General features: G+C 55.9%; 2 protein-coding genes across 2 annotated transcripts in view; one reads left to right on the top strand and one right to left on the bottom strand.

Moving 5' to 3' along the window:
• Window positions 1–25,000, top strand: part of sv2a (synaptic vesicle glycoprotein 2A) — a 50,499-nt gene that overhangs the window by 18,599 nt on the left and 6,900 nt on the right. Inside the window, exons 2-9 of the mRNA XM_085978240.1 lie at window positions 1–4; window positions 4,295–4,475; window positions 6,503–6,654; window positions 11,490–11,623; window positions 14,822–14,911; window positions 16,454–16,564; window positions 18,391–18,479; window positions 24,934–24,998. The exon at window positions 1–4 is cut by the window's left edge and continues 902 nt beyond it. Of these exons, the coding sequence (XP_085834366.1) occupies window positions 1–4; window positions 4,295–4,475; window positions 6,503–6,654; window positions 11,490–11,623; window positions 14,822–14,911; window positions 16,454–16,564; window positions 18,391–18,479; window positions 24,934–24,998 (826 nt within the window). The remainder of the gene's footprint in view (window positions 5–4,294; window positions 4,476–6,502; window positions 6,655–11,489; window positions 11,624–14,821; window positions 14,912–16,453; window positions 16,565–18,390; window positions 18,480–24,933; window positions 24,999–25,000) is intronic.
• Window positions 19,200–24,586, bottom strand: LOC147086376 (uncharacterized). The gene is made up of 2 exons (XM_085978443.1): window positions 22,321–24,586; window positions 19,200–19,685 (listed from the first exon to the last, which is right to left on the bottom strand). The coding sequence occupies exons 1-2, from the start codon at window positions 23,350–23,352 to the stop codon at window positions 19,683–19,685; spliced, it is 1,035 nt and encodes a 344-aa protein (XP_085834569.1). The 5' UTR covers window positions 23,353–24,586; the 3' UTR covers window positions 19,200–19,682.

Raw genomic sequence — 25,000 nt, 5'->3', positions numbered from 1 at the left:
CTCGGTAAGTGCAGGGGTCACTCAATCCAACCGCCAAAGCCAGAAACTAGGTTATATAATCACCGTGGGCCCCAGGCCTGCCCGCTGTGTGTGGGCCCCAGGCTTGCCCGCAGTGTGTGGGCCCCAGGCTTGCCCGCTGTATGTGGGCCCCAGGCCTGCCCCCTGTGTGTGGGCCCCAGGCCTCCCCACTGTGTGTGGGCCCCAGGCTTCCCCACTGTGTGGGGGCCCCAGTCTTGCCCCCTGTGTGTGGGCCCCAGGCCTACTCCCTGTGTGTGGGCCCCAGGCTTGCCTGCTGTGTGTGGGCCCCAGGCTTGCCCGCTGTATGTGGGCCCCAGTCTTGCCCCCTGTGTGTGGGCCCCAGGCCTACTCCCTGTGTGTGGGCCCCAGGCCTACTCCCTGTGTGTGGGCCCCAGTCTTGCCCCCTGTGTGTGGGCCCCAGTCTTGCCCCCTGTGTGTGGGCCCCAGGCCTACTCCCTGTGTGTGGGCCCCAGGCTTGCTTGCTGTGTGTGGGCCCCAGTCTTGCCCCCTGTGTGTGGGCCCCAGTCTTGCCCCCTGTGTGTGGGCCCCAGGCCTACTCCCTGTGTGTGGGCCCCAGGCTTGCCTGCTGTGTGTGGACCCCAAGCCTACCCACTGTGTGTGGGCCGAGGCCTACTCCCTGTGTGTGGGCCCCAGGCTTCCCCACTGTGTGTGGGCCCCAGGCTTCCCCACTGTGTGTGGGCCCCAGTCTTGCCCCCTGTGTGTGGGCCCCAGTCTTGCCCCCTGTGTGTGGGCCCCAGGCCTACTCCCTGTGTGTGGGCCCCAGTCTTGCCCCCTGTGTGTGGGCCCCAGGCTTGCCTGCTGTGTGTGGGCCCCAGGCCTACTCCCTGTGTGTGGGCCCCAGGCCTACTCCCTGTGTGTGGGCCCCAGGCTTGCCCCCTGTGTGTGGGCCCCAGGCTTGCCTGCTGTGTGTGGACCCCAAGCCTACCCACTGTGTGTGGGCCGAGGCCTACCTATAGTCTGGGATTCTCACCGCCCGCCCAAACTTCATTTTAAACTGATCCCCAATCACAAACACACAGGAGTTCAATCTCTGAGCTGCTGATTATTCTGGGTGTGGGGTAACTGCGGAGGGAGGGAAACAGAGACCAAGTCAGCTCACATACTCAAGGTGTTTTAGAGGCTGTTGGTGTCGCAGCTTGAATCAGTTGTGTTACATCTCACAGCGACAGACTGACGCACTCTTCAGGGAGCTGAAATACTCAACAGAGGACACACTAAGTCAAAGCAACTCAATCCCAGCCACACATCCTTCAGACTCCCACCGTAACTCAGAGAGGGCCTCATGGCCTGAGGGGCCTCAGTCTTCACATCATATAGTGGCTGTAGAACAGATTAAATATCCCTTACACCCCATCCTGTGACCCTGGTTATAACTCTTACACCCCATCCTGTGACCCTGACTATAACCCTTACACCCCATCCTGTGACCCTGACTATAACCCTTACACCCCATCCTGTGACCCTGACTATAACCCTTACACCCCATCCTGTGGCCCTGACTATAACCCTTACACCCTCCCTGTGGCCCTGACTATAACCCTTACACCCCATCCTGTGACCCTGGTTATAACCCTTACACCCTCCCTGTGACCTTGACTATAACCCTTACACCCCATCCTGTGACCCTGACTATAACCCTTACACCCTCCCTGTGACCCTGACTATAACCCTTACACCCTCCCTGTGACCCTGACTATAACCCTTACACCCTCCCTGTGACCCTGACTATAACCCTTACACCCTCCCTGTGACCCTGACTATAACCCTTACACCCTTCCTGTGACCCTGACTATAACCCTTACACCCCATCCTGTGACCCTGACTATAACCCTTACACCCCATCCTGTGACCCTGACTATAACCCTTACACCCTCCCTGTGACCCTGACTATAACCCTTACACCCTCCCTGTGACCCTGACTATAACCCTTACACCCTCCCTGTGACCCTGACTATAACCCTTACACCCTCCCTGTGACCCTGACTATAACCCTTACACCCTCCCTGTGGCCCTGACTATAACCCTTACACCCTCCCTGTGACCCTGACTATAACCCTTACACCCTCCCTGTGACCCTGACTATAACCCTTACACCCTCCCTGTGACCCTGACTATAACTCTTACACCCCATCCTGTGACCCTGACTATAACCCTTACACCCTCCCTGTGGCCCTGACTATAACCCTTACACCCTCCCTGTGACCCTGACTATAACCCTTACACCCTCCCTGTGACCCTGACTATAACCCTTACACCCCATCCTGTGACCCTGACTATAACCCTTACACCCTCCCTGTGACCCTGACTATAACCCTTACACCCTCCCTGTGACCCTGACTATAACCCTTACACCCCACCCTGTGACCCTGACTATAACCCTTACACCCCATCCTGTGACCCTGACTATAACCCTTACACCCCTCCCAGAGTCATCCTTTGGATGCTCTCAAGTTTACGTAGGGTGGAATGTGGGAGGCCGGCCAGGAGTGTGTTGGAATAGTCACGTCTAGAGGTAACAAAGGCATGGATGAGGGTTTCAGCAGCGGATGAGCTGAGGCGGGGCGGAGACGGGCGATGTTACGGAGGTGGAAGTAGGCAGTCTTTGTTATGCTGCGGATATGTGGTCGGAAGCTCATTTCAGGGTCAGATATGACACCAAGGTTGCGAACAGTGTAGTTTAACCTAAGACAGATGTTGGGGAGAGGGATGGAGTCAGTGACTCGGGAACGGAGTTTGTGACGGGGACCGAAAACAATGGCTTCGGTCTTCCCAATATTTAGTTCGAGGAAATTTCTGCTCATCCAGAACTGGATGTCGGACAAGCAGTCTGACAATTTAGAGACCGTGGAGGGGTCGAGAGAAGTGGCGGTGAGGTAGAGCTGGGTGTTGTCAGCGTACATGTGGAAACTAACGCTGTGTTTTCGGATGATGTCACCAAGGCGCAACATGTAGATGAGAAATAGGAGGGGCCAAGGATACATCCTTGGGGGACACCAGAGGTAACGATGCGGGAGCGGGAAGAGAAACCGTTGCAGGTGATTCTCTGGCTACGACTGGATAGATAAGAATGGAACCAGGCGAGTGCAGTCCCACCCAGCTGGACGACGGTGGAGAGGTATTGGAGAAGGATGGCGTGGTCAACTGTGTCAAAGGCTGCAAACAGATTGAGAAGGACGAGGAGGGATAGTGTACCACGGTCACAGTCACATAGGATGTCATTTGTGACTTTGATTAGGGCTGTTTCCGTGCTGGGGCAGGAGTGGAGTTCTGGGAAAGATGGGCATGGATTTGGGAAGTGGCAACATGTTGAAGGACTTTGGCGAGGAAAGGGAGGTTGGAGATGGGGCGGCTGTTTGCAAGGACGGAGGGCTCAAGGTTGGGACTTTAGAGCAGAGGGGAGATGACGGGAGATTTGAAGGAGAGGGGGACAGTACCTGAGGAGAGGGAACCGTTGACAGTATCAGCTAATGGGGGCCAGGGAGGGAAGTTGGGTGGTCAGCAGTTTGGTGGGAATAGGGTTGAGGAAGGCAGGAGGTGGGTCTCAAGGACAAGATGAGCTCGGAGAGGGTATGAGGGGCGCTAGAATAGAGACTAGAGAAAGGTGCGAGTTCAGGACTAGAATAGGGAACCTGGGGGGAAGTTTGGCCCAGTGGGCTAGGGGACGGGAGGGAAGAGGCAGAGGCAGCTGCTCAGATGGTCTCAGTCTTAGAGACAAAGAAGTCCAGGAGCTCCTCGCACTTGTTGGAGGTGAGGGCGGAGCAGGCAGGAGCGAGGGCTTTCAGAAGACAACTCCTGGCCCCTCAACATCTCCAATTTAAAATTCTCGTCCTTGTTTTCAAATCCCCCCACGGCCTGGCCGCCCTCCCTATCTCGGTAACCTCCACCAGCCCTACAACCCTCTGAGATCTCTGTGCTCTTCCGACCCTGGCCTCCGCTGCACCTCACCCGCCCTTCGCTCCACCATTGGAGGCCATGGCCTGAACCTCTCCACCTCCCTCTTCTCCTTTTAAGACCCTCCATCAATTGAAGGCGTTTGGGGTGGGGGGGGGGGTGACCGGGAGCCAATGTAGGCCAGGAAGGGTGGGGTGACGGGTGACGGGACTTGGTGGGGTATGTTCATAGCGCTCACCAAGCAAGAGGGAAGGAAGGTGAACGGCAGCGCCAGTGGCGTAGGCGGGTCGCCGGGGTGTGACGCGGTGGCCACTGAGGCTCTCTCTGTACCGTCTCTCTCTCTCTCTCTCTCTTTCTGTTCCAGGACTCATCGTGTACTTGGGGATGATGATGGGGGCCTTCCTTTGGGGAGGTCTGGCGGACAGAATGGGTCGCAGGCAGTGTCTGCTCATGTCTCTCTCGCTGAACAGCGTCTGCGCTTTCTTCTCGTCCTTCGTGCAAGGTTACGGGACCTTCCTCTTCTGCAGGCTCCTCTCTGGTGTTGGGTAAGGTAGAGCGCCTTCCTCCCTATCACAGGCCGATTACTGCACTTCCTTAGCGCGGGGATTCACTTCCCAGAGTGCCCCCAGGCTCAGAACTTCCTGCTGTGCTGTGGCAAACTGACATCTCAGTCACTGCCCTGCCATCGATTTAGAAAATTGATCGTCACTCTAGCGACCCAGCAATTAAATCCACCACCCACCCGCTCCTGGGGACCCAGGATCCCTGGGGGACAGCTGTAGGTCCTACTATTAGCCTCAGTGCACTGGGTTAGAGAGAGGCGGAAATCAGCTAGGGTTCCTGCTCCTGATCACTGTCCAGTGACCCCTGGGTTAGAGAGAGGGGAAATCAGCCAGGGTTCCTGCTCCTGAACACTGTCCAGTGACCCTTGGGATAAAGAGAGGGGGAAATCAGCCAGGGTTCCTGCTCCTGATCACTGTCCAGTCAACCTTGGGTTAGAGAGAGGGGAAATCAGCCAGGGTTCCTGCTCCTGATCACTGCCCAGTGACCCCTGGGTTAGAGAGAGGGGAAATCAGCCAGGGTTCCTGCTCCTGATCACTGTCCAGTGACCCCTGGGTTAGAGAGGGGGGAAATCAGCCAGGGTTCCTGCTCCTGATCACTGTCCAGTGACCCCTGGGTTAGAGAGAGGGGAAATCAGCCAGGGTTCCTGCTCCTGATCACTGTCCAGTCACCCCTGGGTTAGAGAGAGGGGAAATCAGCCAGGGTTCCTGCTCCTGATCACTGTCCAGTGCCCCCTGGGTTAGAGAGAGGAGGAAATCAGCCAGGGTTCCTGCTCCTGATCACTGTCCAGTCACCCCTGGGTTAGAGAGAGGGGAAATCAGCCAGGGTTCCTGCTCCTGATCACTGTCCAGTGACCCCTTGGTTAGAGAGAGGGGAAATCAGCCAGGGTTCCTGCTCCTGATCACTGTCCACTGACCCCTGGGTTAGAGAGAGAGGAAATCAGCCAGGGTTCCTGCTCCTGATCACTGTCCACTGACCCCTAGGTTAGAGAGATGGGAAATCAGCCAGGGTTCCCGCTCCTGATCACTGTCCAGTGACCCCTGGGTTAGAGAGAGGGGAAATCAGCCAGGGTTCCTGCTCCTGATCACTGCCCAGTGACCCCTGGGTTAGAGAGAGGGGGAAATCAGCCAGGGTTCCTGCTCCTGATCACTGTCCAGTGGCCCCTGGGTTAGAGAGAGGGGAAATCAGCCAGGGTTCCTGCTCCTGATCACTGTCCAGTGACCCCTGGGTTTGAGAGAGGGGAAATCAGCCAGGGTTGCTGCTCCTGATCACTGTCCAGTGACCCCTGGGTTAGAGAGAGAGGGGAAATCAGCCAGGGTTCCTGCTCCTGATCACTGTCCAGTGACCCCTGGGTTAGAGAGAGGGGAAATCAGCCAGGCTTCCTGCTCCTGATCACTGTCCAGTCACCCCTGGGTTAGAGAGAGGGGAAATCAGCCAGGGTTCCTGCTCCTGATCACTGCCCAGTGACCCCTGGGTTAGAGAGAGAGGGGAAATCAGCCAGGGTTCCTGCTCCTGATCACTGTCCAGTGACCCCTGGGTTAGAGAGAGAGTTGAAATCAGCCAGGGTTCCTGCTCCTGATCACTGTCCAGTGACCCCTGGGTTAGAGAGAGGGGAAATCAGCCAGGGTTCCTGCTCCTGATCACTGTCCAGTGACCCCTGGGTTAGAGACAGGGGAAATCAGCCAGGGTTCCTGCTCCTGATCACTGTCCAGTGACCCCTGGGTTAGAGCGAGGGGAAATCAGCCAGGGTTCCTGCTCCTGATCACTGTCCAGTGACCCCTGGGTTAGAGAGTGTCTGCATGTGTGTGTGTACATGCGCTGTGGACATGGCAGGTTTAGGCCTGACTGTGACGGCCCTGAGGCCTTGAACATGATTCCTGGCATCGGCATGATGGGCCGAATGGCCTCCTTCTGTGCTGCACCATTGTAAGATTGTATGATCCGGTGATAACCCTGAAGAGGTGGAGAAGGTCGGTGTGTAACCCGACCTCTTTTTTCTCACTGGCTGTAGGATTGGAGGTTCCATTCCCATCGTCTTTTCCTATTTCTCGGAGTTCCTGTCCCAGGAGAAGCGAGGGGAGCACCTGAGCTGGCTCTGCATGTTCTGGATGATCGGGGGAATCTACGCCTCCGCTATGGCCTGGGCCATCATCCCACACTATGGTAAGGACCCCAACATCAAACGCCAACACCGGACAGCAATACCCGAGTCGCTGTGTTCTCAATATAGATAACCCGTGCTGTACCTGCCCCGGGAGTGTTTGATGGGACAGTGTAGAGGGAGCTTTACTCTGTATCTAACCCGTGCTGTACCTGCCCCGGGAGTGTTTGATGGGACAGTGTAGAGGTAGCTTTACTCTGTATCTAACCCGTGCTGTACCTGCCCTGGGAGTGTTTGATGGGGACAGTGTAGAGGGAGCTTTACTCTGTATCTAACCCGTGCTGTACCTGCCCTGGGAGTGTTTGATGGGACAGTGTAGAGGGAGCTTTACTCTGTATCTAACCCGTGCTGTACCTGCCCTGGGAGTGTTTGATGGGGACAGTGTAGCGGGAGCTTTACTCTGTATCTAACCCGTGCTGTACCTGCCCTGGGAGTGTTGGATGGGACAGTGTAGAGGGAGCTTTACTCTGTATCTAACCCCGTGCAGCAGCTGCCCTGGGAATGTTTGATGGGACAGTGTAGAGGGAGCTTTACTCTGTATCTAACCCGTGCAGTACCGGCCCTGGGAGTGTTTGATGAGACAGTGTAGAGGGAGCTTTACTCTGTATCTAACCCGTGCTGTACCTGCCCTGGGAGTGTTTGATGGGGACAGTGTAGCGGGAGCTTTACTCTGTATCTAACCCGTGCTGTACCTGCCCTGGGAGTGTTTGATGGGACAGTGTAGAGGGAGCTTTACTCTGTATCTAACCCCGTGCAGCAGCTGCCCTGGGAGTGTTTGATGGGACAGTGTAGAGGGACCTTTACTCTGTATCTAACCCATGCTGTACCGGCCCTGGGAGTGTTTGATGGGACAGTGTAGAGGGAGCTTTACTCTGTATCTAACCCATGCTGTACCTGCCCTGGGAGTGTTTGATGGGACAGTGTAGAGGGAGCTTTACTCTGTATCTAACTTGTGCTGTACCTGCCCTGGGAGTGTTTGATGGGACAGTGTAGAGGGAGCTTTACCCTGCATCTAACCCGTGCTGTACCTGCTCAGGAAGTGTTTGATGGGACAGTGTAGAGGGAGCGTTACTCTGTATGTAACCCCGTGCTGTACCCGCCCTGGGAGTGTTTGATGGGACAGTATAGAGGGAGCTTTACTCTGTGTCTAACCCGTGCTGTACCTGCCCTGGGAGTGTTTGATGGGGCCGTGTAGATGGAGCTTTACTCTGTGTCTAACCGGTGCTGTACCTGCCATGGGAGTGTTTGATGGGACAGTGTAGAGGGAGCTTTACTCTGTATCTAACCCGTGCTGTACCTGTCCTGCGAGTGTTTGATTGGACAGTGTAGAGGGAGCTTTACTTTGTATCTAACCCGTGCTGTACCTGCCCTGGGAGTGCTTGATGGGACTGTGTAGAGGGAGCTTTACTCTGTATCTAACCCGTGCTGTACCTGCCCTGGGAGTGTTTGATGGGACAGTGTAGAGGGAGCTTTACTCTGTATCTAACCCTTGCTGTACCTGCCCTGGGAGTGTTTGATGGGACAGTGTAGAGGGAGCTTTACTCTGTATCTAACCCGTGCTGTACCTGTCCTGCGAGTGTTTGATGGGACAGTGTAGAGGGAGTTTTACTCTGTATCTAACCCGTGCTGTACCTGCCCTGGGAGTGTTTGATGGGGACAGTGTAGAGGGAGCTTTACTCTGTATCTAACCCGTGCTGTACTTGCCCTGGGAGTGTTTGATGGGACAGTGTAGAGGGAGTTTTACTCTGTATCTAACCCGTGCTGTACCTGCCCTGGGAGTGTTTGATGGGGAGAGTGTAGAGGGAGCTTTACTCTGTATCTAACCCATGCTGTACCTGCCCTGGGAGTGTTTGATGGGGCAGTGTAGAGGGAGCTTTACTCTGTATCTAACCCGTGCTGTACTTGCCCTGGGAGTGTTTGATGGGACAGTGTAGAGGGAGCTTTACTCTGTATCTAACCCGTGCTGCTCCTGCCCTGGGAGTGTTTGATGCGACATTGTAGAGGGAGCTTTAATCTGTATCTAACCCGTGCTGCACCTGCCCTGGGAGTGTTGATGGGACAGCGTAGAGGGAGCTTTACTCTGTATCTAACCCGTGCTGTACCTGCCCTGGGAGTGTTTGATGGGACTGTGTAGAGGGAGCTTTACTCTGTATCTAACCCGTGCTGTACCTGCCCCGGGAGTGTTTGATGGGACAGTGTAGAGGGAGCTTTACTCTGTATCTAACCCGTGCTGTACCTGCCCTGGGAGTGTTTGATGGGACTGTGTAGAGGGAGCTTTACTCTGTATCTAACCCGTGCTGTACCTGCCCCGGGAGTGTTTGATGGGACAGTGTAAAGGGAGCTTTACTCTGTATCTAACCCGTGCTGTACTTGCCCTGGGAGTGTTTGATGGGACAGTGTAGAGGGAGCTTTACTCTGTATCTAACCCGTGCTGTACCTGCCCTGTGAGTGTTTGATGGGAGAGTGTGGAGGGAGCTTTACTCTGTATCTAACCCGTACTGTACCTGCCCTGGGGTGTTTGATGTGACAGTGTAGAGGGAGCTTTACTCTGTATCTAACCCGTGCTATACCTGCCCCGGGAGTGTTTGATGGGACAGTGTAGAGGGAGCTTTACTCTGTATCTTACCCGTGCTGTACCTGCCCCGGGAGTGTTTGATGGGACAGTGTAGAGGGAGCTTTACTCTGTATCTAACCCGTGCTGTACCTGCCCTGGGAGTGTTTGATGGGACAGTGTAGAGGGAGCTTTACTCTGTATCTAACCCGTGCTGCACCTGCCCTGGGAGTGTTTGATGGGACAGTGTAGAGGGAGCTTTACTCTGTATCTAACCCGTGCTGTACCTGCCCTGGGAGTGTTTGATGGGACAGTGTAGAGGGAGCTTTACTCTGTATCTAACCGGTGCTGTACCTGCCCTGGGAGTGTTTGATGGGACAGTGTAGAGGGAGCTTTACTCTGTATCTAACCCGTGCTGTACCTGCCCTGGGAATGTTTGATGGGACAGTGTAGAGGGAGCTTTACTCTGTATCTAACCCGTGCTGTACCTGCCCCGGGAGTGTTTGATGGGACAGTGTAGAGGGAGCTTTACTCTGTATCTAACCCGTGCTGTACCTGCCCCGGGAGTGTTTGATGGGACAGTGTAGAGGAAGCTTTACTCTGTATCTAACCCGTGCTGTACCTGCCCCGGGAGTGTTTGATGGGACAGTGTAGAGGGAGCTTTACTCTGTATCTAACCCGTGCTGTACCTGCCCCGGGAGTGTTTGATGGGACAGTGTAGAGGGAGCTTTACTCTGTATCTAACCCGTGGTGTAATTACCCGAGGAAGCTCCTCGGTGTTGTGATCTATTGCTCTCAATCACTGTAGTTTGTGTGGTTATGATAAGTGGTCTGCACTGTGGTAACACTGCTCCCCTGTACAATGCGATGACATTTTAACTCTTTCCTTCTCTCTGTAACCCTTTGCTCTGATCCTCTCCCTCTCCTTTCTCTCTACTCTCCCAATCCATTGCTCTCTCCTCTCTGTGATATACTTTGCTGCTAATTATCCTTTCCACGGCCGCTTCACTCTCATACCAACACTTTCCTTGGTCCCATTGAATGATATCCCCTCCCCTCTCGCCCCTCCCCTCCCTCCCCTCCACACCCCCCTCCCCCCTCCCCTCTCCCCTTCCCTCTTTCTCCCCCTCTGTCTCTCCCCCTCTCCCCCCTCATGCTCCCTCTCCCCCTCCTCTCACCACTCCCCTCCCCTCTCCCACTCGCTCTCTCCCCTGCCCTCTCTCCCCTTCCCTCTCTCCCCCTTCCCTCTCCCCCTCCCTATTTTTCCCTCCTCCCTCTCTCCCCCTCCCTCTCACCCTCCTCCCTCCCCCTCTCCCTTTCTCCCCCTCCCTTTCTCCCCCTTCCTCTTTCTCCCTCTCTCTCCCCCTCTCACTCCCCCTCTCTCTCCCCCTCTCTCTCTCTCTCCCGCTCTCTCTCTCTCCCCCTCTCTCTCTCCCCCTCCCTCTCTCATCCCTCCCTCTCCCTCTTTCTCCCCCTCCCTCTCGCCCCTCTCCACCTTCCCCTCTCTCCCCTCCCGCTCCCTCTCGCTCTCCCCTCTCCCCCCTCTCTCCCTCCCCCTCCCTCTCCCTCTCTCCCCCTCTCGCTCTCTCCCCCCCTCTCTCCCCCTCCCTCTCTCCCCCCTCCTCTCTCCCCCCTCCCTCTCTCTCTCTCCCCCTCTCTCTGTCTTTACCCTCTCTCCCCCTTTGTCTCTCCCCCTCTCCCCCTCTTTCTCCCTCCCTGTCCCTCTCCCTCTCTCCCCCTCCCCCTCTTTCTCCCTCCCTGTCCCTCTCTCTCTCTCCCCCTCTCTCTCTCTCCCCCTCTCCCTCTCCCCCTCTCTCTCCCTCCCCCTCTCTCGCCCTCTCCCCCTCTCCCTCTCTCTCCCTCCCCTCCCTCTCTCCCCCTCTCCCTCTCTCCCCCTTCTCTCTTCCCTCTCTCTCCCTCTCCCTCTCTCCCCCTCTCCCCCTCTCTACCTCTCCCTCTTTCTCCCTCTCACCCTCTCCCTCTCCCCCTCTCTCTCCCCCACTCCCCCTCCTTTTCCCCCTCTCTCCCCCTCTCCCTCTCTCCCCCCCTCCTTCTCCCCCTCTCCCTCTCTCCCCCTCTCTCTCTCCCCCTCTCCCTCTCGCTCTCCCCTCTCTCTCCCTCTCCCCCTCCCTCTCCCCCTCTCTCTCTCTACCCCTCCCTCTTTCTCCCTCTACCCCTCCCTCTCCCCCCTCTCTCTCTCTCCCTCTCTCTCTCCCTCCCCCTCCCTCTCTCTCTCCCCCTCTCTCTCTCTCTCTCTACCCCTCCCTCTTTCTCCCTCTCACCCAGGCTGGAGCTTCCAGATGGGATCAGCGTATCAGTTCCACAGCTGGCGAGTCTTTGTCCTTGTCTGTGCCTTTCCCTCCGTCTCTGCGATCGTGGCCCTCAACTTCATGCCTGAGAGTCCTCGCTTCTACCTCGAGGTAACTACCCGCTGCTCCCCCTCGCTCCGTGCACGCTTGCTCGCAATCCTCAGCATCTCCCCCGGGGGCAGTCTGACAGGAGGCTTGTATTTGGTACGTGAGCAAAGTATTGGCTCAATTAAGCACCATCATTCCGCTCTGTGAAACTGTGACTCCGACCGTTCCTCTGGAGCCTGGGATCAGACATTGACCTTTCCTCTGGAGCCTGGGGTCAAACACTGACCTTTCCTCTGGAGCCTGAGGTCAGACACTGACCTTTCCTCTGGGACTTGGGGTCAGACACTAACCTTTCCTCTGGGACTTGGGGTCAGACACTGACCTTTCTTCTGGGACTTGGGGTCAGACACTGACCTTTCTTCTGGGACTTGGGGTCAGACACTGACCTTTCCTCTGGGACTTGGGGTCAGACACTAACCTTTCCTCTGGGACTTATGGTCAGACACTGACCTTTCTTCTGGGACTTGGGGTCAGACACTGACCTTTCTTCTGGGACTTGGGGTCAGACACTGACCTTTCCTCTGGGACTTGGGGTCAGACACTGACCTTTCCTCTGGAGCCTGAGGTCAAAAACTGACCTTTCCTCTGGGACTTGGGGTCAGACACTGACCTTTCCTCTGGAGCCTGAGGTCAAAAACTGACCTTTCCTCTGGGACTTGGGGTCAGACCGTGCCAGACAAATATGGTGACATCTCCTCTCCCTCCTGGCTGCGATGATCTAACATGGAATGAGATTTCAGGCAGTTTCACACTCCTGGACCTCCAACCACTCTGAATCTCGGGGCTAAGGTGTTAATCTCACTCAGAGATGCCACAGGATACGGTGAGGGGAATGGGACAGTCAAACTGGGGGATACAGGGACCTTTACTCTGTATCTACCCGTGCTGTACCTGCCCTGGGAGTGTTTGATGGGACAGTGTAGAGGGAGCTTTACTCTGTATCTAACCCGTGCTGTACCTGCCCTGGGAGTGTTTGATGGGACAGTGTAGAGGGAGCTTTACTCTGTATCTAGCCCGTGCTGTACCTGCCCTGGGAGTGTTTGATGGGGACAGTGTAGAGGGAGCTTTACTCTGTATCTAGCCCGTACTGTACCTACCCTGGGAGTGTTTGATGGGACAGTGTAGAGGGAGCTTTACTCTGTATCTAGCCCGTGCTGTACCTGCCCTGGGAGTGTTTGATGGGACAGTGTAGAGGGAGCTTTACTCTGTATCTAACCCGTGCTGTACCTGCCCTGGGAGTGTTTGATGGGACAGTGTAGAGGGAGATTTACTCTGTATCTAACCCGTGCTGTACCTGCCCTGGGAGTGTTTGATGGGACAGTGTAGAGGGAGCTTTACTCTGTATCTAGCCCGTGCTGTACCTGCCCTGGGAGTGTTTGATGGGGCAGTGTAGAGGGAGCTTTACTCTGTATCTAACCCCTGCTGTATCTGCCCTGGGAGTGTTTGATGGGGCAGTGTAGAGGGAGCTTTACTCTGTATCTAACACGTGGTGTACCTGCCCTGGGAGTGTTTGATGGGGGCAGTGTAGAGGGAGCTTTACTCTGTATCTAACCCGTGGTGTACCAGCCCTGGGAGTGTTTGATGGGGCAGTGTAGAGGGAGCTTTACTCTTTATCTAACCCGTGCTGTACCTGCCCTGGGAGTGTTTGATGGGACAGTGTAGAGGGAGCTTTACTCTGTATCTACCCCGTGCTGTACCTGCCCTGGGAGTGTTTGATTGGGACAGTGTAGAGGGAGCATTACTCTGTATCTACCCCGTGGTGTACCTGCCCTGGGAGTGTTTGATTGGGACAGTGTAGAGGGAGTTTTATTCTGTATCTAACCCGTGCTGTACCTGCCCTGGGAGTGTCTGATGGGACAGTGTAGAGGGAGCTTTACTCTGTATCTAACCCATGCTGTACCTGCCCTGGGAGTGTCTGATGGGACAGTGTAGAGCGAGCTTTACTCTGTATCTGACCCGTGCTGTACCTGCCCTGGGAGTGTTTGATGGGACAGTGTAGAGGGAGCTTTACTCTGTATCTAACCCGTGCTGTACCTGCCCTGGGAGTGTTTGATGGGACAGTGTAGAGGGAGCTTTACTCTGTATCTAACCCGTGCTGTACCTGCCCTGGGAGTGTTTGATGGGACAGTGTAGAGGGAGCTTTACTCTGTATCTAACCCGTGCTGTACCTGCCCTGGGAGTGTTTGATGGGACAGTGTAGAGGGAGCTTTACTCTGTATCTAACCCGTGCTGTACCTGCCCTGGGAGTGTTTGATGGGACAGTGTAGAGGGAGCTTTACTCTGTATCTAACCCGTGCTGTACCTGCCCTGGGAGTGTTTGATGGGACAGTGTAGAGGGAGCTTTACTCTGTATCTAACCCGTGCTGTACCTGCCCTGGGAGTATTTGATGGTACAGTGTAGAGGGAGCTTTACTCTGTATCTAACCCTTGCTGTACCTGCCCTGGGAGTGTTGGATGGGACAGTGTAGAGGGAGCTTTACTCTGTATCTAACCCGTGCTGTACCTGCCCTGGGAGTATTTGATGGTACAGTGTAAAGGGAGCTTTACTCTGTATCTAACCCGTGCTGTACCTGCCCTGGGAGTGTTTGATGGGACAGTGTAGAGGGAGCTTTACTCTGTATCTAACCCGTGCTGTACCTGCCCTGGGAGTGTTTCATGGGACAGTGTAGAGGGAGCTTTACTCTGTATCTAACCCGTGCTGTACCTGCCCTGGGAGGGTTTGATGGGACAGTGTAGAGGGAGCTTTACTCTGTATCTAACCCGTGCTGTACCTGCCCTGGGAGTGTTTGCTGGGACAGTGTAGAGGGAGCTTTACTCTGTATCTAACCCGTGCTGTACCTGCCCTGGGAGTGTTTGATGGGACAGTGTAGAGGGAGCTTTACTCTGTATCTAACCCGTGCTGTACCTGGCCTAAATGAAGAGGAGGGAGTTGCGGTTCTGTTCTGAGGAGGTGTGCAGTGAGATTACGTGTTGATGTCGGTTTTGGCTCTACATGTGCGAGTCACGGGAGATCCTGTCACTGTTGCAGTCGTTGTTCAGGTCCAGGCAGGGCACCCTGGGGATGGGTCAGCACAACTCCCATGGCAGGAATTGCCAGGCAGAGGGCCAGCGATGACCCTGGAGGGGCCGGAAGGCTGAGAAGGGGTGTGTGTGGTGGAGAGATTCCCGGCAGTGTGATCTGTACTACCTTTCTTCTGACAGAATGGGAAACACGACGAGGGCTGGATGATCCTGAAACAGGTTCACGACACCAACATGAGGGCCAAAGGCTGCCCGGAGAGGGTCTTCTCTGTGAGTATCTCAATTCGTTCCCAATTCTCTTCACCGCTCTCCTGACTCACTGAGCTATAGATAGTTTGCACAGTCACTGCGACGGAATCCTCACTGACCCAGTCCCTGCAGGGAGATACCCCCCCTCTCTAACCCAGGGGTCACTGGACAGTGATCAGGAGCAGGAACCCTGGCTGATTTCGCCTCTCTCTAACCCAGGGGTCACTGGACAGTGATCAGGAGCAGGAACCCTGGCTGATTTCCTCTCTCTCTAACCCAGGGGTCACTGGACAGTGATCAGGAGCAGGAACCCTGGCTGATTTCCCCTCTCTCTAACCCAGGGGTCACTGGGCAGTGATCAGGAGCAGGAACCCTGGCTGATTTCCCCCCTCTCTCTAACCCGGGGGTCACTGGACAGTGACCAGGAGCAGGAACCCTGGCTGATTTCCTCTCTCTCTAACCCAGGGGTCACTGGACAGTGATCATGAGCAGGAACCCTGGCTGATTTCCCCTCTCTCTAACCCAGGGCTCACTGGGCAGTGATCAGGAGCAGGAACCCTGGCTGCTTTCCTCTCTCTCTAACCCAGGGGTCACTGGACAGTGATCAGGGGCAGGGACCCTGGCTGATTTCCCCTCTCTCTCACCCAGGGTCACTGGACAGTGACCAGGAGCAGGAACCCTGGCTGATTTCCCCTCTCTCTAAGCCAGGGGCCACTGGACAGTGACCAGGAGCAGGAACCCTGGCTGATTTCCCCTCTCTCTAACCCAGGGGTCACTGGGCAGTGATCAAGAGCAGGAACCCTGGCTGATTTCCCCCTCGCTCTAACCCAGGGGTCACTGGGCAGTGATCAAGAGCAGGAACCCTGGCTGATTTCCCCCTCTCTCTAACCCAGGGGTCACTGGACAGTGATCAGGAGCAGGAACCTGGGTTCCAGTTTTGGGAGGTGCTGCCGAAGAAGCCTTGGCAAGTTGCTGCAGTGAATCTTGTAGATGGTACACACTGCAGCCACGGTACGCCAGTGGTGCAGGGAGTGAATGTTTAAGGTGGTGGATGGGGGGGCCGAGCAAGCAGGCTAGTGTCAAGTTACTTGAGTGTTGTTGGAGCTGCACGAATCCAGGCAAGTGGTGAATATTCCATCACACTCCTGACTTGTGCCTTGTAGATGGCGGAGTGGCTCAGTGAACAGTTTAATGTACCCATGAAAGTCAAGTGCTGGATTGCTATCTAATCTGCAGATTTACTCGCTTCTCTATAGATTTACTTCCTACAATAAATCGGATTGGGTAAATTATACCATGCTTCACAATCTCTCAGTGCAGTTTTATGGATGAAGATTAGTCTGTGTTGAGCCCTGTAATGTGCCTGCCAACAGTGCAAGGGTTTATTGAGCCAGTGTCCTGCAGCCCTGCACCTTTTCCACATTCTGCCCATCGGAAGTGCAGCTTGAAGTCTGGAGGCTGACCGGCGGAGGGCTTGAGCTGAAGTAGAGGTGATGAGTCAGTGCTCCATTGAGGTGTCTCATGTCCGTCACCACCACTGGCTGACGGTTTGTGTCTTCGCAGGTAACTCACATTAAGACCCCCAAACAGTTGGACGAGCTGATTGAGATCCAGTCGGACACGGGCACCTGGTACCGGCGCTGGCTAGTCCGCTTCACCAACGTCTTTCAGCAGGTACTGAGCCCAGGGGCACCATTATCCATCACCTGGTGGGGCAGAATGTGCATCGCTTGAACCTTCCCCCTGTGGGGTGTGCATCACTCCAACCTTCCCCCTGTGGGGTGTGCATCGCTCCAACCTTCCCCTTGTGGGGTGTGCATCGCTCCAAACTTCCCCCTGTGGGGTGTGCATCCCACAAACCTTCCCCCTGTGGGGTGTGCATCCCTCGAACCTTCCCCCTGTGGGGTGTGCATCCCTCGAACCTTCCCCCTGTGGGGTGTGCATCCCTCGAACCTTCCCCCTGTGGGGTGTGCATCGCTCCAACCTTCCCCCTGTGGGGTGTGCATCGCTCCAACCTTCCCCCTGTGGGGTGTGCATCGCTCCAACCTTCCCCCTGTGGGGTGTGCATCGCTCCAACCTTCCCCCTGTGGGGTGTGCATCGCTCCAACCTTCCCCCTGTGGGGTGTGCATCCCTCGAACCTTCCCCCTGTGGGGTGTGCATCGCTCCAACCTTCCCCCTGTGGGGTGTGCATCGCTCCAACCTTCCCCCTGTGGGGTGCGCATCGCTCCAACCTTCCCCCTGTGGGGTGTGCATCGCTCCAACCTTCCCCCTGTGGGGTGTGCATCGCTCCAAACTTCCCCCTGTGGGGTGTGCATCCCACAAACCTTCCCCCTGTGGGGTGTGCATCCCTCGAACCTTCCCCCTGTGGGGTGTGCATCCCTCGAACCTTCCCCCTGTGGGGTGTGCATCCCTCGAACCTTCCCCCTGTGGGGTGTGCATCGCTCCAACCTTCCCCCTGTGGGGTGTGCATCGCTCCAACCTTCCCCCTGTGGGGTGTGCATCGCTCCAACCTTCCCCCTGTGGGGTGTGCATCGCTCCAACCTTCCCCCTGTGGGGTGTGCATCGCTCCAACCTTCCCCCTGTGGGGTGTGCATCGCTCCAACCTTCCCCCTGTGGGGTGTGCATCGCTCCAACCTTCCCCCTGTGGGGTGTGCATCCCTCGAACCTTCCCCCTGTGGGGTGTGCATCGCTCCAACCTTCCCCCTGTGGGGTGTGCATCGCTCCAACCTTCCCCCTGTGGGGTGTGCATTGCTCCAACCTTCCCCCTGTGGGGTGCATAACACAGATAAGGGGCAGCCTGGACACCGATAAGGGGGGAGCCTGGACACCGATAAGGGGGGAGCCTGGACACCGATAAGGGGGGAGCCTGGACACCGATAAGGGGGCAGCCTGGACACCGATAAGGGGCAGCCTGGACACCGATAAGGGGAGCCTGGACACCGATAAGGGGGAGCCTGGACACCGATAAGGGGGGAGTCTGGACACCGATAAGGAGGGGAGCCTGGACACCGATAAGGGGGAGCCTGGACACCGATAAGGGGGGAGTCTGGACACCGATAAGGGGGGGAGCCTGGACACCGATAAGGGGGAGTCTGGACACCGATAAGGGGGGAGTCTGGACACCGATAAGGGGGCAGTCTGGACACCGATAAGGGGGAGCCTGGACACCGATAAGGGGGAGTCTGGACACCGATAAGGGGGAGTCTGGACACCGATAAGGGGGCAGTCTGGATACCGATAAGGGGGCAGTCTGGACACCGATAAGGGGCAGCCTGGACACCGATAAGGGGGCAGCCTGGACACCGATAAGGGGGCAGTCTGGACACCGATAAGGGGGCAGTCTGGACACCGATAAGGGGGCAGTCTGGACATCGATAAGGGGGCAGTCTGGTCACCGATAAGGGGCAGTCTGGACACTGATAAGGGGCAGCCTGGACACTGACACGCTGTGGCACTGAGGGCAATGGCTCCGTTCAATGTTCCTTCTCTGTCCTCGCAGGTTTGGAGCAACTTCCTGCAGTGTTTCTCGATGCAGTACCGTCGCACTACGCTGTTGATGATGGCCATTTGGTTCACAATGTCCTTCAGGTATGTTCCTCCGCAGCCCCGAGCAACTCGTTCATTACCAGACTGATACCTGGGATGGCAGGAATGACGTATGAGGAGAGATTGGGTCGATTGGGCTTACACTCGCTGGAGTTTAGAAGAATGAGAGGGGATCTCATTGAAACTTATAAAATTCTAACAGGACTAGACAGACTAGATGCAGGAAGGATGTTCCCAATGGCCGGGGAGTCCAGAACCAGGGGTCACAGGCTAAAGATAAGGGGTAGGCCATTTAGGACAGAGATGAGGAGGAATTTCTTCACCCAGAGAGTGGTGAACCTGTGGAATTCACTGCCACAGAAGGCAGTTGAGGCCAATTCATTAAATATATTCAAGAAGGAGTTGGATATATTAAGGCTAAAGGGATCAAGGGATATGGGGAGAAAGCAGGGACAGGGTACTGAGTTTCGATGATCAGCCATGATCTCATTGAATGGCGGAGCAGGCTCGAGGGGCCGAATGGCCTACTCCTGCTCCTATCTTCTATGTTTCTATTACCCTGGGGTCGGCGAGGTCCGGAGATCGTCGCTAACGCACCCTCCCCAAACACCAGGGTTACCCTCCTTCCATCGACCTTGGCCGGTGCTCGCTCGCACACGGCATTTCTCCACAAGGAATGGGGTGGAGGGCAATCTTCCCCTTGTTCCCATTACCCTCCTCCCCTTTCCCTCATTGCTCTCAACCCGTGCTGTACCTGCCCTGTGATGCGCTATCAATTCTAATAAAAGGCTGGGCAGAGTTCAGAACGACAGGCTTTTATTAACTACTGAATTGCACTTCAGACAGATCAGGACTATGCCTCTAGTGGACGACCGAATGCCAGGAGCTGCCATGCGGCCGCTCTTATACTCGGTAGCCCAGGGGCGGAGTCAGCTGAGGCATAGTCAGGCACAACAGTGAAACAAGAGTGAACGACAACAACAACAGTGAACACAGTGAACTACAGTGGTTTACCACATTCACCCCTCATTTAAAATTAAGTCCGGCGGGGTGAAGTGTATCAAAAGTTCGAGTAGGCGAGTCTGTCGGGCGGCCTCGTTTGCCGTCGAGATCTTCGTGGCGACGGTTGCGATGGTACAGCTTCCCACGACGCGTCTTGAGCGGGGTCCAGCACCGGCGTATCGTCCCCTTTGGTGTTGGGTGGGCGAGTGGACTCCGGCTGGTCCTGGGGGCGCGGCATGCCGTCTACTGGGGTGGAATGGACAGGGGTGAGAATTGGGTCTACTGAATTTTGGGCCGTGTCGGAGGGGGTCGTGGTGGGGGGCAATGGTGGCGGGTCAGTGGACCCCGAGGGTGCCAGATCTCTAATGGAGACTGTATCCTCCCGCCCGTCTGGGTATGCCACGTAGGCGTACTGGGGGTTGGCATGGAGGAGGTGAACCTTCTCTACCAGGGGAGCCGTTTTGTGGGACCTTACATGCTTCCTCAGCAGGACGGGCCCTGGGGACGTCAGCCAGTGTGGTAGTGAGGTACCGGATGTGGACCTCCGGGGAAAAACAAACATTCGCTCATGGGGGGTTGCGTTGGTGGCTGTACACAGCAGTGACCGGATGGAGTGGAGCGCATCGGGTAGGACATCCTGCCAACGGGAGGTCGGAAGGCCCCTAGATTTTAAGGCTAGGAGGGCCGCCTTCCAGACCGTCGCGTTCTCTCTTTCAACCTGTCCGTTCCCCCGGGGGTTGTAGCTGGTGGTCCGGCTTGAAGCAATACCTCTCATGAGCAGGTACTGATGGAGTTCGTCGCTCATGAAGGACGAGCCCCGGTCGCTATGAATATAGCTGGGAAAACCGAACAGAGCAAAGAGGTTGTGCAGGCATTTAATGACCGTAGCAGTGGTCATGTCCGGGCAGGGGATGGCAAAAGGGAAACGGGAGTACTCATCAACTATGTTGAGGAAGTACACATTGCGGTCAGAGGAGGGGAGGGGCCCTTTAAAGTCGACACTCAGGCGCTCAAAAGGGCGGGTGGCCTTGATCAGGTTTGCTCTGTCAGGCCTATAGAAGCGCGGCTTGCACTCTGCACAGACTGGGCAGCTCCTGGTCATGGTCCTGACCTCCTCGATGGAGTAAGGCAGGTTGCGGCCCTTAAATGAAATGGAAGAACCTGGTGACCCCCGGGTGGCAGAGGTCGTTGTGGAGGCCCCGTAGTCTATCGATCTGCGCGGTGGCGCATGTGCCTCGCGATAGAGCGTCTGAGGGTTCGTTGAGTTTCCCTGGCCGGTACAAGATGTCGTAATTGTAGGTGGAAAGTTCGATTCTCCACCTCAAAATCTTGTCATTTTTGATTTTACCCCTCTGCTTGTTGTTGAACATGAAAGCAACTGAACGCTGGTCAGTAAGCAGGGTAAATCGTTTTCCAGCCAGGTAGTGCCGCCAGTGGCGCACCGCCTCCACAATGGCCTGGGCCTCTTTTTCCACAGAGGAGTGTCTGAGTTCGGAGCCCTGGAGGGTTCGTGAAAAGAAGGCCACGGGTCTTCCCGCCTGGTTAAGGGTAGCGGCCAGGGCAAAGTCGGATGCATCGCTCTCCACCTGGAAGGGGATGGACTCGTCTACCGAGTGCATGGTGGCCTTGGCAATGTCATCTTTTATACGGTGAAAGGCTAAGCGGGCCTCCGCCGTCAGGGGGAAGGAAGTGGACTTGATAAGTGGACGGGCTTTGTCCGCATAATGAGGGACCCACTGGGCGTAATAGGAAAAGAAGCCCAGGCACCTTTTGAGGGCCTTGAGACAGTGGGGCAGGGGAAGTTCCATCAACGGGCGCATCCGGTCAGGGTCAGGACTGATGACTCCGTGTTTCACCACGCAACCAAGGATAGCGAGGCGGGCTGTGCGGAATATGCACTTTTCCTTGTTGTACGTGAGGTTTAGGAGTTGGGCCGTGCGGAGGAACTTATCAAGATTGGCGTCATGGTCCTGCAGGTCATGGCCGCAGATGGTCACATTGTCCAGGTAGGGAAACGTGGCCTGTAACGCATTCTCGTCGACCATCCAGTCCATCTCCCTCTGGAAGACGGAGACACCGTTGGTGACGCCAAAAGGAACCCTGAGGAAGTGAAAAAGGCGGCCGTTTGCCTCGAAAGCTGTGTACTGGCGGTCCTCAGGGCGGATAGGGATTTGGTGGTATGCTGCCTTGAGGTCAATGGTCGAGAAAACACGGTATTGCGCTATCTTATTAACCATGTCGGCTATGCGGGGGAGGGGGTATGCGTCCAACTGGGTGTACTTGTTGATAGTCTGGCTGTAGTCGATGACTAGGCGCTGCTTGTTGCCAGTCTTAACGACTACCACCTGGGCTCGCCAGGGGCTGGTACTATCCTCAATAATCCCCTTTCAGGAGCCGCGTCACCTCAGATCTTATGAAGGATCTGTCCCCGGTGCTGTATCGCCTGCTCTTTGTGGCGATAGGCTTGCAGTCGCGGGTGAGGTTGGCGAACGGGGGGGGGTGTGATTTTGAGGGTGGAGAGACTACAGGTGGGGCGCGGCGGGCAATTTAAAAACTGCTGGTTGCAGACAGTGAGCGGGGGAAGAGGTCCACCGTATGTCAAGGTGACGCTCTTAAAGTGACAATGAAAGTCCAACCCCAGCAGAACGGCAGCGCAGAGATGTGGCAGGACGAATAGCTTTACATTTTTATAAACGGAGCCCTTCACCGAGAGGGTCACTACGCAGTAGCTGCCGACGTCTGCTGAGTGGGATTTCGAGGCCATGGAGATCCGATGGCGCGTTGGCCGGACCGAGAGGGAATAGCGCCGTACTGTATCAGGGTGTATGAAGCTCTCCGTGCTCCCGGAATCAAAAAGGCAAGTTGTGGCGCGGCCATTTACCTGGATGTCCATCGTGGACCTGGCTAGCTGGTGGGGTCTGGATTGATCCAGCGTGATGGAGGCCGCTGTGGAGTCGGTAGCGTCGCTGTAGAACCCCGGTGAGGCGGCGGTGGGTGAGTCGGGGGCCCGTTGGCAGAATGGCGGACAAGATGGCGGCGTCGGAGAGGAAGGACAAAATGGCGGCGCCCATGACGATCCCGATCCCCACGAGGCTGGAGGGAGGCAAGATGGCCGCTCCCACGAATCGCACGCGGCGCTGCTGGAGGTAGGGGTCTTCTGACTTCTGCAGACGCCAGCGTAGTGTCCCTTCTTACCGCAGGCAGAGCAGACCGCGTTTTTCGCCGGGCAGCGCGCCCTGGGGTGTTTGGTTTGGCCACAGAAATAACATTTCTGGCTCGGGCGGGACATCGCTGCAGCAGTTGAGGCCAGGGCCCGTGGCGGCGCCGCGTCCCAAGGTGGCGGCGGCTGCGGCATCCATGAGGCGGCCGCGCGGTCCGGGGAGTAGGCCTCCATGTTCCGGTGAGCTACGTCCAACGAGAGGGTGAGTGAAATCGCCTTCAGGTTGAGCTCGCTACTTTCCAGCAGTCGCTGCCGTGTGTGAGTGGACCTGAGGCCCCCCACGAGGGCGTCCCGGATGAGCTCCTCCGTATGTTCCGTGGCTGTTACTTGCTTGCATTCGCAGGCTCGGCCGAGTTCCTTCAGCGCCCGTATGTACGCTTCTGTGGGTTCCCCGGGCTGTTGTTTGCGAGACCCCAGGAGATGTCTTGCGTAAACATAGTTGACCGGGCGTGCGTATTGCTCCTTCAAGATGTCGATAGCCCCCTGGTAGCTCGTAGCGTCCCGGATAAGGGCAAAAGCTCGGTGGTTTACTTTAGAGTTCAGCACCCTGAGCTTGTCGGCATCGGCGGCGACGGTCTCGCCGGATGCAGTCAGAAAGGACTCAAAACAGTGCAGCCAGTGCGAGAACTTAGCAGTCGAGTCCGGTTCTTGCGGGTCGAGTTCCAGGCACTTGATCTTAAGAATCTGCGGCATCGTTTTTTTTTTTCAGTAGTTAATAAAATTGATGCGCTATCAATTCTAATAAAAGGCTGGGCAGAGTTCAGAACGACAGGCTTTTATTAACTACTGAATTGCACTTCAGACAGATCAGGACTATGCCTCTAGTGGACGACCGAATGCCAGGAGCTGCCATGCGGCCGCTCTTATACTCGGTAGCCCAGGGGCGGAGTCAGCTGAGGCATAGTCAGGCACAACAGTGAAACAAGAGTGAACGACAACAACAACAACAACAACAGTGAACTACAGTGGTTTACCACACCCTGGGAGTGTTTGATGGGACAGTGTAGAGGGAGCTTTACTCTGTATCTAACCCGTGCTGTACCTGCCCTGGGAGTGTTTGATGGGGACAGTGTAGAGGGAGCTTTACTCTGTATCTAACCCCGTGCTGTACCTGCCCTGGGAGTGTTTGATGGGGACAGTGTAGAGGGAGCTTTACTCTGTATCTAACCCCGTGCTGTACCTGCCCTGGGAGTGTTTGATGGGACAGTGTAGAGGGAGCTTTACTCTGTATCTAACCCCGTGCTGTACCTGCCCTGGGAGTGTTTGATGGGACAGTGTAGAGGGTGCTTTACTCTGTATCTAACCCGTGCTGTACCTGCCCTGGGAGTGTTTGATGGGACAGTGTAGAGGGAGCTTTACTCTGTATCTAACCCGTGCTGTACCCGCCCTGGGAGTGTTTGATGGGACAGTGTAGAGGGAGCTTTACTCTTTATCTAACCCATGCTGTACCAGTCCTGGGAGTGTTTGATGGGACAGTGTAGAGGGAGCTTTACTCTGTATCTAACCCGTGCTGTACCTGTCCTGGGAGTGTTTGATGGGACAGTGTAGAGGGAGCTTTACTCTGTATCTAACCCGTGCTGTACCCGCCCTGGGAGTGTTTGATGGGACAGTGTAGAGGGAGCTTCACTCTGTATCTAACCCGTGCTGTACCCGCCCTGGGAGTGTTTGATGGGACAGTGTAGAGGGAGCTTTACTCTGTATCTAACCCGTGCTGTACCTGCCCTGGGAGTGTTTGATGGGACTGTGTAGAAGGAGCTTTACTCTGTATCTAACCCGTGCTGTACCTGCCCTGGGAGTGTTTGATGGGGACAGTGTAGAGGGAGCTTTACTCTGTATCTAACCCGTGCTGTACCTGCCCTGGGAGTGTTTGATGGGGCAGTGTAGAGGGAGCTTTACTCTGTATCTAACCCGTGCTGTACCTGCCCTGGGAGTGTTTGATGGGACAGTGTAGAGGGAGCTTTACTCTGTATCTAACCCGTGCTGTACCTGCCCTGGGAGTGTTTGATGGGACAGTGTAGAGGGAGCTTTACTCTGTATCTAACCCGTGCTGTACCTGCCCTGGGAGTGTTTGATGGGACAGTGTAGAGGGAGCTTTACTCTGTATCTAACCCGTGCTGTACCTGCCCTGGGAGTGTTTGATGGGACAGTGTAGAGGGAGCTTTACTCTGTATCTAACCCGTGCTGTACCTGCCCTGGGAGTGTTTGATGGGGACAGTGTAGAGGGAGCTTTACTCTGTATCTATCCCGTGCTGATCTATGCTGTCTTTTGCTCAGTTACTACGGACTGACCGTGTGGTTCCCGGACATGATCAAACATCTACAGATGATGGAGTATTCCTCG

Source organism: Somniosus microcephalus, unplaced genomic scaffold (assembly GCF_052327205.1).
Source record: "Somniosus microcephalus isolate GS21.2 unplaced genomic scaffold, FLI_Smic_1.0 unresolved_chr7, whole genome shotgun sequence".
NCBI lineage: Eukaryota > Metazoa > Chordata > Chondrichthyes > Squaliformes > Somniosidae > Somniosus > Somniosus microcephalus.
This window is presented reverse-complemented; position numbering and strand designations above follow the sequence as displayed.